The sequence below is a fragment of the Amphiprion ocellaris genome, chromosome 10 (assembly GCF_022539595.1).
Source record: "Amphiprion ocellaris isolate individual 3 ecotype Okinawa chromosome 10, ASM2253959v1, whole genome shotgun sequence".
Lineage (NCBI taxonomy): Eukaryota > Metazoa > Chordata > Actinopteri > Pomacentridae > Amphiprion > Amphiprion ocellaris.
In genome coordinates, this window is record NC_072775.1 from 21,902,516 (window position 1) to 21,917,240 (window position 14,725).

General features: G+C 36.3%; 1 protein-coding gene across 2 annotated transcripts in view; it reads left to right on the top strand.

Annotated features, from left to right (window-relative positions):
• Positions 1-238: 238 nt before the first annotated feature.
• The window catches only part of LOC111579297 (uncharacterized), a 22,317-nt gene continuing 7,830 nt past the window's right edge, over positions 239-14,725 (top strand). For both annotated transcript variants that reach the window (XM_023286534.3, XM_023286535.3), the window contains exons 1-17: positions 239-397; positions 1,085-1,214; positions 1,781-1,942; positions 2,044-2,181; positions 3,645-3,793; positions 4,194-4,297; positions 4,417-4,606; positions 5,649-5,777; positions 7,103-7,246; positions 7,398-7,533; positions 8,092-8,242; positions 9,788-9,924; positions 10,487-10,598; positions 11,345-11,408; positions 11,513-11,716; positions 13,685-13,830; positions 14,158-14,276. In XM_023286534.3, the coding sequence (XP_023142302.2) occupies positions 1,085-1,214; positions 1,781-1,942; positions 2,044-2,181; positions 3,645-3,793; positions 4,194-4,297; positions 4,417-4,606; positions 5,649-5,777; positions 7,103-7,246; positions 7,398-7,533; positions 8,092-8,242; positions 9,788-9,924; positions 10,487-10,598; positions 11,345-11,408; positions 11,513-11,716; positions 13,685-13,830; positions 14,158-14,276 (2,215 nt within the window). In that variant the 5' untranslated portion in view covers positions 239-397. The remainder of the gene's footprint in view (positions 398-1,084; positions 1,215-1,780; positions 1,943-2,043; positions 2,182-3,644; positions 3,794-4,193; positions 4,298-4,416; positions 4,607-5,648; positions 5,778-7,102; positions 7,247-7,397; positions 7,534-8,091; positions 8,243-9,787; positions 9,925-10,486; positions 10,599-11,344; positions 11,409-11,512; positions 11,717-13,684; positions 13,831-14,157; positions 14,277-14,725) is intronic.

Consider the following 14,725-nt stretch of genomic DNA (forward strand, 5'->3'; position numbering starts at 1 on the left):
ATTCCTAGGGTTTCAATAGGTTCCTCCCACCACTTCGTGGTGCTCGGACCCTAATGAACGACACTAAATAGGGATCTCCTATCCCGGAACACTCGATCCCGCTGAGTGATTCACATAACAAACTGAACCAATCAGGTGTTTGGAAGCAGTTGAGCGCTTCAAACGTCACTGAAGTGGTTCAAACGTCATGAGTCACATGACCAAACCACGCCTCGGCACAGTGGCTCGATACGTTTGCTTCATGAGCTACAGCGCATGTGTCGAAGCCTCGGGTATCAGAGGACCGTCACTACTATGTACGCAGCAGAGTCTGATATTCTCGACTTGAGGGCCTCTAATGACTGAGGACGTCTAAGAGTGTTCAGTTTCTGGCTATGTGGTTTTAAAACATGTCAAGGTAAAGACTATTTTGTGTTGTTGTGTTTTAAGTATGTTACCCTGTAAAAACACTAACGAGCATTTTAGCTAATTCTAGCTAGTTAGCTTTAGCTAACAGGTGATTGATGTCGGTGTAGTCTCAATATTTGCACATACAGCCGCATTAGTAAGATAAGGTGAGCCTGTGGGTGAGTTGAGCCCATAGACTGTATAATAAAGATACCAAGATACCATCTTATTATACAGTCGATGGTTGAGCCACCCATGTCTCCCTGAAAGCTAAACATGTAAAAGCAATACTGACTGATGCCTTTTAATACAAAACAAACATTTATCCAAAGGATAAAATCCTCCACTTTAAATGGCCCAGTGATGTCACTCTGACATCAGCAACACCATAAATTCAGGAAGTGCTGGGCCGGCCTACTCGCGGACTAGTGTATGTATAGTATATAATAGTATGTGCTGCAATGTTACATTAGCATGGTTAAAAAAGCAAAACAGAAAGAAGTATGTTGTGCATTGTGTGATGTGTAACATGAAAATATCAGGGGACAAGTGGTGAGGAGAAAGAAGAATCCTCACCCACTTTGTCACAAGAGCTTTCAATAGAATTTAGTATATCATAATTTGTCTTCTCTTGATGGTTGTGTTTTGTGTGTTTGCTATTGAAAGCGAGAACAAGTAAAATCTCCTCTTTGTTTAGATGGGTGCAATATTTAACCTTCTTGAGCAGTTCAGACTGGAGTCCTACTATAGCCAGTTTGTTCAGCTGGGCGTGAAGGATGAAAGAGATTTCCTGGATGGAGTAACAGATGAAGATCTAAACCAATTAGGTAAGAGAGCTGAATATGGATACACATGGACACTGTGTGTAGTTTGTGGCATAATTGTAATGAATTATGATTATATTGTGAAGAATTTCTAATATTTTTGCTTATTATATGTGACCAGTGTTGAACAGATTCCAATGTAATGCTGCCCAGCACAACATCACCACTTAAATTCAGCGTCAAAGTATTATAGATACAACTAATTAAAGAAATCTTTTCAGCAAAACCTTCAGCATTGCACTGTAGTGTATTAAAAAGAATAGCATCTTTCATGATTTCAACAAAACATCACCAAAAGCAAGTTCAATTCAAAACATGCAGCAGATTTTAACAAAAGCGTCAGAAGCATTTAGATCTAATAATTACAGTTAAGTTACTGTTTCATTGTTGAATACAGTTTAAATAACAGAATCACAGAGTTGTTGAAAGGTTGATTTTCTACATTTAGTGTGAGAACAGTAATGTTGTAGTTTTCATAGAGATAAACAGAGTAAAAGATTTAATGTAGAGATGACTTGAAGACATTGTGGAATGCTCTTATGTTGCTTTGCGTCTCTGTATTTTTACAGGTTTCAGTCATGTAGAAAAGAATCGTTTTTCAGCCATGAAAACCTTTGTTCAAAGACTCGGAGCCCCAAAAGGTCAAACTGTGACGCCTCTGCAAAAATCCGCGGAGTCGTTCAGTCTGCGGTACACGTACCCCAAATGTCCTGAACCGAAGCATATTAATGGTAAGAAATATTTTTAGACTGTTGCTAAAACATGTCCTTTACCACCCTTTGCATAATAGTGACATAAAGGAAGTGAGCTGTTTGGAATTTTGGTTTTCCAGATGTGGATCCAGCACAAAACACAGTTGAGGATCTGATGTTAAGGATCTGTCATTGTGAAAAGGCTGGCAACACCAAAGGAGTCTGTCTCTATACCGTAGATGGGATGCCGTTGACAGATGATCCCTTCTTCAACACATGTGAGCAGACATAAACACCGTTTAGAGAGATGCAGGAACATTATAGCTGTTTTACAAAGATTTAAAAATGGTATTTTAACTGTATAATACTTGCATACATTCTGCATTTAGGCTCAGTTAGTCCAGTTTATGGACTCTCAGAACTATTTCATAAGATATAATGTATGACCACAGTAGAAATCATTTCTTTTAATAGTTGATTTAAACAGGTACACACCTGAAGGCAGAGTGAAAAGCTGAACGTCACAGGGATGGAGAGGAACAGGGAAGATGCAATACTGCTTACAAATGATGTACAATATGAGACAGTCTCTCCAAAAACACATTTGTAGTAGTATGTTTTGTGGTACACTTGAAACGTGCTCTAAATAGTTCTGTAAATGAAAAAACCAGGAGCTTTGCTTTGAGAAGGTCACATCACTCACACGATGCTGCTTCTCAGTCCCTAAATATATCAGTTTGAGATCCTTCACACCTTCAGTGTTGCTCACTGTTGTGGCCACACACTGAATGTCAGTGTCACTACTTCAACATTAAAAAGTCACATTAAGAATTCTATTCAAGAGTCCCTTAATCCTTAGACACAAGAGTGATTGGACCCTACACTCTTCCATAAGTGGGTCATAAATGACCCGTATAAAAATCAATGTGTTTTTATGCTATGTTTGTCATTTTAGCTAAGAATAATAAGAATAATAATTTGTATTATTGTTTGTATTAAATTTTTGTCCACACAAGAATGATTTCATGTTTGAAATATGTTTATTTTTCACTTTGTAACAGACTTTGAACATTTTGATACTTGAAAAGAAGATTATATTACACAGAACAGTAATAGAAGCATGTCAACATCCATTTAGTTGACATTTTTCCACTATTTTCCTCCAGCTGTTGCTACACTCTGTCTTTACAAGTTTGTGTACTGCACCATCTCTTGTATGGTATTAACAGTAATAAAGAGCTTGGGGTAGTATTACAAATATTACAATTTCTTGAAAAGTATAAAATTTAGCTTATACATTTAAATGGCATGATATGAAAAACATGTTTTTTTGAGGAATAGCTGAAACATGAAATGACAAAAACTTTTCATTACAAAGATATCGCAAGAAAACAACCTCCCTAGGACATTTTTGACTCACACATCTAAGGGTTTATGCAAGTGGAACAGGAGGCAGTTTCCATATAATTCATCTATTGTGGTGCTGACATTAAATTGTGTCCTAAAAAAAAGCCTGAAAAATTAGAGAGGGGGACGGAATTTTTTTGCCTTCTCACACAATTATGAATTTAAGTCCTGATTTTGTCAACCTTCAAAAATCCCTTTTACTATGACTAAAAATTACATTTACTATGCCTTACCGCTTCCTACTGTGGGGCAAAATCTACGACACCAACTATGAACTAGTATGATGACTTTCAGCTCCATTCATGTAATTCATTTTATTTGGCTTGTTTTTCAGGGTCTTTGAGAGAGCGACACATTGAAAATGGTGCTGTGATCTATGCTGTATTTACACCAAAGGAAAACCTGGTGGAGGCGCCTCCAATGCCAGAGCGAGATCCAGAAACCTTTGGAGTGGATGTGATTCGGTGCCACATCATGCTGAAGGTGCCTGTTAACCATGTTGCTCGTGGTCCAACTAGTGATGTTAGGGACTGATTGATGTGCAATGTAAAGAATTAAATTAACTAATTACATTTCATATTAGGCTTTTGAGGAGAACAATAATCAACATAATGAGTTTTGAGATACGTCAAGATGAGCGAGTGATGCTCTGAGCCCAGCACAAGCAAGACTATCATCACTAGAAAACCTTTGATAAAATGAATAAAACTCATTGTTGGGGAAAAATAATTTAAAGAAGTGCATCTGAACTCTATATTACACACATTTAGGCAGAATACAATGCTGTAACTGGTAGCTCTGCAATTTTGCTAACATGCAATGATGTGTATAATGTGTTTGAAATGTATTGTGTGCTTCAAACATTTTCTGTTTGCATAATTAGGGAGATTTTGAGGTGATGGTCGACTTGGAAAGTGACACAATGGCAAGTCTAAGGCTCAAACTGTCAAATGCCAGTGGAATCCCAGCACACGTCCTTCATCACATGTAATTCAGAACTTCAACACTAAGCTTTCAGTTTGTGCCTGTAACCCTCAGTCATGCTTCTTTTGTCATGTAGTACTCTGACACAGTACTTTTGTTCTTTGATGTGCTTGTATTTGCAGAGGTGAATATTCAGGTGGTGACACACTGCAAAAGTGTGGAATCTCTGAAGGGTCAACGGTTCCATATGCTTTGTCTTCGTTTCCTGGAGAGACTCCGCATGATGAGACTTACTACATTGATGATGTCATGCCTTCAGTGCAACAAACCAAGAAAGGAATGAGTGTGTTCTTCTCTTCACTTCATGCTATTGTAAGTAGTGTTTTCGAACATATTGTCCTCATTATGACCCTCTTTAAATTACTGACTGTATTGCATCACAAAAAATGGCTTCTTTTATTCATTCCGTTTGTTCAGCTCGTGTTGAGCATTTGTCTTTTTCATGATACGTCTGGTGATAGTATTTCTGTTACTGTAAAATGAAAAAACACATGACATCTCCATAACCAACAATATACTTATACATATGGTCAAACCTTCAAATTATGCCATGTTTGCAGTTGAGCTGATATATAATTCCTGGAAATTGTGAGGCGAGGCCTCCATGGATCAGACTAGTTTTTCCAGCACATCCCAGAGATGTTCAATCAAATTGAGTTTTGAAGAACTGAGAGGAAAAGTCCACACCTTTTTATGTTCCTGGAGCCATTCCTGAACAATGTTTGCATTGTAGCAGGGATCATTTTCCTGCAGAAAGAGGCCACCGCTATTATGAAATACTGTTGCCATTTCCTTCCTCGGACCACTTTTTGTAGATACTTACCACTCTGTACACCAGTAACACCGACAAGCTGTTTTAGAGGTTGTGTGACCAACATGTCTATCACAATTTGACCCTTCCACTACATGGATTTCAAGAACTGGCTGTTCACTTGTTGCCTAATATATCCAACCCTTCACAGATTCCATTGTAACGAGATGAATAATGTTAATCACTTTAGTTGTCGGTGGTTCTAATGTTGTAGCTGATCGGTGTGTATTTTAGTGACAGTTATGAGTTAATGGAACTTAGCAGTTGAAATGCATTCTGTCAGAATTATGAATTTTGTGTCCATCATTTGATCGAACATTTCTTCCATCACAAAGGTTCTGCCTATTCTTTGTTTTACACTGCAAGTTCTTGAATCTTTAATGAAATCAGTTAATATTAGCTCAGAAAATCAATTGAAGTCTGTCACTGTCCCCTTTACTGACATTTAATCATCAGTCTGATCGCAAAAGATGACAAAGCTAACTCTACTATACTGAGTGTCCATAATTGTGTTTCTAAATGCATCTTTTTCTTTACTTCTAGCATCACCATCCAGGATCAATCCAGGGCAAACTGATTGCCTACATACGAAAACTGACTGGATGTAACCCTCTCGCCCAAAGTTTGCATCAGTTATTCTGCAGAAATGAAAAGATGACCAGGAACCAGAAGGTAAAAAATATGGGTGGATTTAAATATCAATCAATTATGTAACATGCATTGCAGTATTCTTACTACATTACAGAATTCTTTTGTTTGAAATGATTTCACTTTAAAATTTGAAAAGGTGGGTTCTTTTACTTGAAATGCTTTTAAGCTTTAAAAAAAAAAAAAATCAACGAAACAAGTAATGTCATGGTTACTTTAAATCATCCACAGACCTTTTGTGGAGTGAAACCACAGTGAGGTCTGAGGGTTACCCCTTACTTTGCACCAGACACTTACCAAATGAAATCAGTCCATAACAGTGAGGACTAAAAGCTTATATGCCCTCATTACACAAAATGTTAAAATACATGTCATCATGGCTAAGCAACAGGTCAACAACACTACCAACCATTTAATGATTTCACTCATTGTTATTTCAAACTTTGTTCAAATGTTTTAATTTGTCACCTTTTTGTTGGTTTGTAACAATGACATTTTTCAAATTTCAATGCATTTAGTAAATGGTTGGTAGTTATGTTTCCCCTTTCCAAAATCTTAAGTTAAAGTTTTTATTTGAGCTCCTCCTTGTTCTGTTTGGACAAGCCTTCTAACTTTTACACTCCAAATCATTTTTCGTGTTTCTAATCTGTGTGACAGTTTTTACTGTGTCTGTATCTTCACCTTCTGTGTGACATTTTATTTCGGGGTTATCAGGCAGCACAGTTGGGATTACATCCAAACTAACAGATGGACATCTCATTTCATAAATGAGAGTGCAGCCTAGTGAATTGTTCAACTTGCAGGAGTTACTTGACTTTGTTTGTTTATTATGTTTAGATCAGGGCTCTGGGGAAGTTGTACCATCTGTTACAGAAAACCCTTTGTTCTTCTTGTCACTGAAGATAATTCCTTATAATGCTGCCTGTAATTTTGGAGTCTTTATGAATAATGCATTGGTGACCAATCAGATGTCTTCCTGGTTGGACTCTGTGGATGATAATAACACCCACAGTGCCTAAAATCTTTACACACTTTTATGTACCTCTAAAGCCAGAATCTCATTACCCTCATGCTAGCGCCACAAAGTGTTAAAATGTCCTTTGTAATTTGGTTGAACTTGCAGGTAGGGTTATTCCAACAAAGATCAGCAACATTAATAGCTTTAAGTGCTGTACAGGAAACAGCAGATGTACTTGGCCATGGTTTGCCTTGCTAACTCAGTAGCTGTTTACAATGACTGCATGCAGACTTAGTATGATCATTATTTTCAGTGGAATCATGATTTATTTAGTCGGTATTTTGTGTTCACCCAATATCATTTGTTCATATGCGCTCATTGATTTCTTTAGATTGCAGTTGTCGAGGGCTTGTACGTGCTCTTCAGAGAGCTTTTGCCCCAACAAGGATCCCGTCGAGGGGAAAAAGTCATCGAGGATCAGGATGTCTTTGAGAATTCATTGTTCTGCTGGGCACATCTCATGTACAAAATCAAGGTAAACTACTGATATTGAACTTTCAATAATTTGGACTTCATTAGATTGAAGTTGCTCATGTCCAGTATTTGTATGGATATTATTATCACTGATATTTTTTGTTGAAGTTTAGATTAACTTATGCTATGTATTATACTTGACATTTGAAAAGAAATGGAGAACAGAACCTGAAGTCTACGCTCCAATCAATCTTCTGTCTGGAGATGGTAACCACTTCTGTGAACCGGTGCGAGTACCTGGAGTACCAGGAGTGTTTGAACGAGCACATGTTCTCCAGAGAATCAAAGGTAAAACTACAACACTGAAAATTATTTTAACTATTCAGGGTTGGAATATAACTACATGCATTTACTCAAGTACTGTACAAGTACTGTATTTTCATGTCTTTATTTATTATTTTATACTCCAGCTTATTGTTTTGTTTTTTCTTCTACATTACAGTTATTAGTTAATAGCTAATTTGCCAATTTCAATATTGAATACAAATTATAATCAGCAAGTAAATTTGAATCTGATGTTATAGAAGATGCATAGTGATATAAAGTAATTAAAATAACTCCACCTTTAGCCAGATATCACCATCATCAGCCAATAATAAATTCATTGATCATAGAATATGTGTTATTTTGAAAATGGCTCATTCAGCAAGGTGAGGATTTCCACTGATACTTCTGACTCTTTTGTACTTCCATTCAAGTCGCATTTTCAATTCAGGACTTTTTCATTTCAACAGTACCCACATTGATCTGTTGTGAAACTTAGCACATGATCAGAGTTATTACTGCCTTTCACCTCGCAGCACCGGTCTGTAGAAGACACATTTGCATCATTCTGCTTTTGTTTAGATGGAGATAAAATTCCAAATTGCACTGCGGAACCTTTGCAAGAAAACTCGTTACAGAGAGCCACTGACATTGAGAAAATCCTGCTCAGCTTGCCTCGATTCACCAGAGCATATCCTCTCTGGATTCATCATAACAAGACGTCTGGTCAGAAGTATGTATCACCGAGTTCTTTCTTTAAACAAAAATACTGCACACAGAGAGTGAGACTTACCAGCCTTGAGATCATTGCCCACCGTTTAATATGAATACTTTTTGCAGATTGTCCTCACTAGCTATACTGTTGTATGTTAATGTATAGCAAGAAGACATTAATATGCAAATAAATAACTGAATAGTCAACAAGCTTTGCAGTGGACTGAAAGAACAGCAACAGTGGGGCTAGTTTCCTCTGATAGTTTTAGTGGAAGGAGAACACACACACATATCATTATAGTATCGCATAGTATGTTCACTGACTCATGAAACAGCTACATCAGTCCCATGAAATTTAGCATAAATATTCAAAATCTCAGGTCAGTGTTTAGTAATAATTTGGTGACCTTGGACCTAAATGTCCAGTCTCCATTTGCCAACGTTTAAAGAGTAACTTCACACCCTGTTTTAGCTGAACATGTTTCCTTTGCAGCAAAAAAAGACTATCAAACTATCAAACTATCAAACCCTGATGTCATATCAAACCTCTTTTGCGACTCTGAGGTCACTCTTTCAACTTTGACAGACATTGGCCAGCACACTGTTTAAACCTGCAGTTATGAAACTTTGTTTCAATTTCTGACAGTGAGAGGAATCACATTAACACAGTTGACATATGCGTAGGGTTTATTTCTTGCCATTCATCGTTTTCTCTTTTTAGACTGTAATCTATTCTCTGAAAGCAGAGTTTCTTTTTTTTTTATCTGAAGCATAGCATCAGAAACCTTTCGTCAATGCCTATCAGGTTTTTCCACCACACTCCAGGTTGCTGCAGTCTGCTCCATCTCTGTCACAATACTAGTAGATTTTCCCCTCTTCAGTACGATAAATTAAAATGCTTCACTACCAGTGTGCTAGTGAGTGTTGAAATATTACCATGGAGATGACTGAAAACTCCAGTGTACGTACCCTGAAATACACAGAGATTTACCACTGATAGGCTCAACCATACGAACTCATTTGGCTTGACGGTAACAAACGTTCATTTACATGTAAAACTCATACCAGTTTTAAGTCTTGCCTCCTTGATAAGGACAAAACCTGCTTGTCAAATTTGCAGAGTTGCTGTCAAGGAAATTTATTGCCAGATTTTAGCAATAGTGGCTGTGGATATTAATATATTAGAGGCAGTCAAAGTAAGACAATACCTCCACTTTAATAGAAGATATTGCATCATATTATGCTAAATGCTTTGTCATCTTCCAGGCACATTCTCACACTACTCTACAACAGGTAGAACTTTTATTTATAACCACCTTAAATGAATTTTTATATTCAATTCATTACAGTGCAAACATTTTGGCCACTAAAGATAGCATGAAGTTGCTTTAAAAATTCTTGTATTTATGAACTATGTTAATGTTTCGTACGGTGTTCAACAAGCATTCTACTACAATGTTGTTTTATAAAATTCTGCCCATTTTAGTGGCCACTATGAACAAGAGGAAGGATTACAGGATGCACAACTTGACGTTTTTTTTTTTTCTATACAATTAAATTATAGCTTTCAGATCAATATTCAGAGGACCTTTGGAAGTATGGTGGAGGGATTGAAATCTTTCGATCGACTCAATGTTGCCCCACCTCTACATCTGAAGAATCTGGGATATACTGGGAGTTCCCTTGTTTTCCTCAGCGAAGGTACTTCTCAGATCATAATCTGAAAATTCTCCCTTTTCATTGCAGCTCATTATGTTTAAAACTGCATTCTCTCTTTGAAAGGCTTTTTGAATGGCTGCAGTACACGACATTTTATTTAACTAATTTATTTAAGTACTTCGTAAGCTACTGTGGCAGTATCCAGAAGCTGCTGTAGAAAACGCACTTTTGTATCATATAGCCAGTGTTTACCTTACAACTGTTTTGGGGCTGATAATGGGATTGCTTCCCTATTGGTGTAAAAAATAACAAAAAAAAAAATCTACACTTAATTTTAACCTCACGCTATCTTGTAAAACTCAGACTGCAGTCAAATGTAATTCAGAGAACCAATCAGATTGAATAAAAACAACCTGATGCCTCTCATCAGTTTACTAGCTGGTGCTGCTGTGCTTCTAATTCTAAACCAGTGCAAAAACAACTCTCAATGATATGCCTATTTTCACCTTCACTTATAATGAGAAGTGTCATTTATCATGCCTGTAATGAACTGTCTAATATACAGCGTGTGGTTTTTTTTTTTTTTTTGGTCTTTTTTTGTCAGACAACCTTGGCATTTATCTGTATAAAGACAAATGTGCTGCTGACATGATCGTAGTGCATGACTGTCTGGATGGAAAAATAAAAAAATTGGATGTGAATATACTGGCAGCTATGTAAGTATCTGAATCCAAACTAAGTGGAGTCAGCCATAGAGTGAGAATGTGAACTAGAGACTGATTTTGGCACTGAGACTGATTTTTGCTGATTGATGGAATGATGGCTATAACTGTGATCAGAAAACATCTTTTTTGCCAAAGTCAGTGTCAAACAAAATGGTGTTAGTATAAAACTTTGCACTTGTTTGTTCAATTTGCACCATTAAGATGAATTTTAAAAAATGGATTTTAAACTTTTGTTGGATTGCTCTACACTTGGGTTGTGGAGGAGTCTGCAGCCAATCACAGAACACAGATGGTCCAGTCACATTACGACCTCAACACAGAAATGGAAAATAAGAGTGTTGAACAATGTTTTATTTTTCAACAAAAATCAAGTTTTAAAACAATATCCCAAATATAAATAGTAAAAAATCAAAATGGGATACAATGCTCAATTTGCGAAGTAATCAACTAAAAATCGATAATGAACATTTCAACATCATTTAACATTTGATTAATTTTGAAGGTTCAAATTGAAGAAAAAAGCAACTTCCAGACCTTTTTAAAAAGTTATCTGTGCTTATTGGCGCAATTTTCCGTTGTTTTGCACATATTTGCATTTGCCTTCACAGTTAAAGTGGCTAGAAAACTCTTGTTCATTATGAGCTGTTTAAAGCTTTAAAGAATAAGTGAAATGGTGTCAGCTGATCTTTTCTCTGTATGTATATCAATGTAAAATTTGGATTACGCTTCTAATGCAGGACTGGAGACCGTACAGATGACCAATCATTTGTCACAAGTAGGACTCCAAAAGAGGCAATAGTGGTAATAATTTGGAGAATATGGCCATCCTGAAAAAATGTTTTTCTACTTAATCAGCAACAGTAGTCACAACATATAGTTAATTGTTTTTGGCTTTATATTATTAGGTGCTGATAGATACCAGCTCCTCCATGGAAGAAGAGTGCTATGAAAATGCAGAAATAAGGAAGATAAACACCGTGAAAGAGCTCTTTGACAACTTTGCCACTAGGAGCATGGCGTACGATTTCCATCATGTCATTGGTCTTGTGAAGTTTGACTCTATGGTGAAGACCCTCCACACATTTACTGAAAATCTGGAAAATTTCAAGGTAAGCGTACTGTATGACATCAAGGTTGTGTGCATCTGACTTGTTTTCGTTTACATGAGCATCCTGAGCATTGAAGGTTCTCCACAGTGCATTTGATGTTTGTTAAGCATTTTTTAAAAGAGTTTTGATCCATTATTAGCAGAAATTAAATACAGTATTCATATGTTTCCATTCTTGTATAATTACCCGCACTTACATATCATGATTGGCTTTGATTACTTTTGAAGAATTCTAGAAATGTTGTCCTAAGCACAGATTCTGGAATGTTGTTGGATTCTAGAATGTCGTCATACACTAAGATTCTAAAATGTTTTTGGATTGTAGTTTTGTCCTAGGCACAGATTCTAGAATCTTGTTGAATTCTAGAATGTCGTCAAGCACCAAGAATCTAGAATATTGTAAGATACTAGAATATTGTTGTAGGCCAACATGATAGAATGTTCTAAGATTTTAGAGTGTGGTCCTAGGATTCTAGAATATAGTGAGATTATAGAATGTTGCTACAATCTAGATTATAGGGAAATTCTAGTATATCATCATACACCAACATGCTAGTGTTGTACAGTTCTAGAATGTTGTTGGATTCTAGAATGTCATCATACACCAACATTCTAGAATGTTGTAAGATTCTAGAATGTTATAAGATTATAAAGTGTTGTCCTAGGATTCTGGAATGATGTAAAATTCTATAACATTGTCCTAGGCCAGGATACTAGAATGTTCCGGATTCTAGAATGTAAGATTGTAGAAAATTATCCCAGGATTTGGAATGTTGTTGGATTCTAGAATGTTGCCGTGCACCGAGAATCTAGACTATTGTAAGGGCAATATTTTAGACGGTTGTTGGATTGTAGTTTTTGTCCTAGGATTCTTGAATGATGTACTAGGATTCTAAAATGTTGTACAGTTCTACAATGTTGTCTTAGGCCAAGATTCCAGAATGTTGTATGATGTGAAGAATGTTGTCGTACGATTCTAGAATGAAAGATTCTTGAATGCTGTCCTATGATTCTAGAATGTAAGATTCTAGAATGTAGTTATAGATCAAGATTCTAAAATACTGTGACTGTAGAAAGTTGTTATAGGCCAAGATTCTAGAATATTGGATTCTAGAATTCCGTCACACACCAGGATTCTAGTGTGTTGTATGGTTCTAGAATGTTGTTGGATTCTAGTTTTTGACTTGGGTTTCAAAAATGTAAGATTCTTCAATGTTGTCTCAGTCTAATTTTCCAGAATGTTGTAAGATTATAGAATGTTGTGATAGGATTCTAGAATGATTTAAAATTCTATAACATTGTCCTAAGCCAGGATTCTACAGTGTTATTGGATTCTAGAATGTTGTAGGATTCTAGAATGTTGATGTTCTAGAATGTTGTTGCATTGTAGTTTTTGTCCTCGGATTTTATGTTGTATAATTCTAAAATTGTAAAAGTCTTGTAAAAAGATTGTAGAAAGTTGTCATCGGCCAAGATTCTACAATTTTGTTGGATTCTAGAATGTCATCATCCACCAACATTTTAATATGTTGTAGGAGTCATACATCACACATGGTTTGTTCAGGACCTTCAGAAAGTTGAAAGTGAGATGGTTCTTTCTGTTTGTAGAATTTCTGTCTCTGATAAATGGCGTTCTTAAAAAGAAAACATCCCTTTTTTACAACCCATAGCAGGTCTTTGCCATTCAAAAGGTTGTGACTGTAGCATGCCATAATGTCATGTGTAAGTGTTCAGTATTAATGCACAGTTTTATCGACCATTTTATTTAATTACAGCTTTGTTTTACTGCCAAGGAGGGATTGTAGTTGTTGACAAATATTGTACTTGTATCTGCTCACAAATCCAATTTCGTGCAATAGGCATTTATTAACAATTTTTGTCTGCATTATTTTCTTTTATGCCTATTCAAGCTAAATAATGGTGGATGTTGTGTTTTGCTTGTAAAGAAGTTCATTGTTTACATTTTAAGGTGCACATACGTAACCTTGAGGCGAGTGGTTGTACACTGCTGTATGATGCACTAAGACGTGGGGTGTCTGAGCTGGAGAAGGTCAAAACAAGGTTCCCAGATTGTCGACTCCGCATCATATGTCTCACTGATGGAAATGACTCTGGGTAAATTTCCTTCTCCATGCTAATTTTGCCATTGAGTTGACAAGCGTGAACTGCACATTTGGAGCCATCAGAGGCAAATCAGGATGCACAAACTAATGATATATATTATTTATCTATAATCTATCACTGCATATAGTCAGTAATCCTGAAGTTCAAACTTTAACTGTTATTCCTGATTCTTTAAACATATTCATACTGACCAAGTCTTGATTACCCAGCTTGTCCTTCATTTATTTATATCTATTTTACTTGCATAACCTGTCAACTACAGATTGTAATTTTTGGGGAGAGAAGGTGACACTATAATCAATTTTTATCTTTCAAAAGATCTTCAATAGAGCCAGCTGCTGTTACAGGAAAACTGCTCAAATCAGACATCATTGTGGATTCAATCCTTCTTGGAAAAGTGGAGAACAACATGCTGCATGGAATCAGCAATGCAACAGGTAAAACTTTATTCTTAGTTGAGTACAATGAAATAAATTAATATGAAGCTATATAAAAAAAGCTATGTTTACATAATCATGGAAATTCTGTGCTAAACAGCAGTTAAACCCTACATCAACTGTATTAAACATTAAAAGGTATCACAAATTCCACATCCACTTAATTTCTTATATAATTGCCTTTAATTACTCCATCAAAGAATGGCGGAGTTATGTGATGATCACTGTACATTTGTTTGTCAATCTGTTTGTCTGTCTGTGTGAAACATTACTCAAAAATGGACTAACGGATGTGGATGAAATTTTCAGGGGTGGTCAGAATTGACACAAGGACCACCTCATTAAATTTTCACAGTGATGTGGCTTATAATCTGGATTCATGGCTTTGTTAAGGATTTCCCATTGCCAGATATAGCTGCTGGCACAGCATCGCTGTAACCATGACCTGA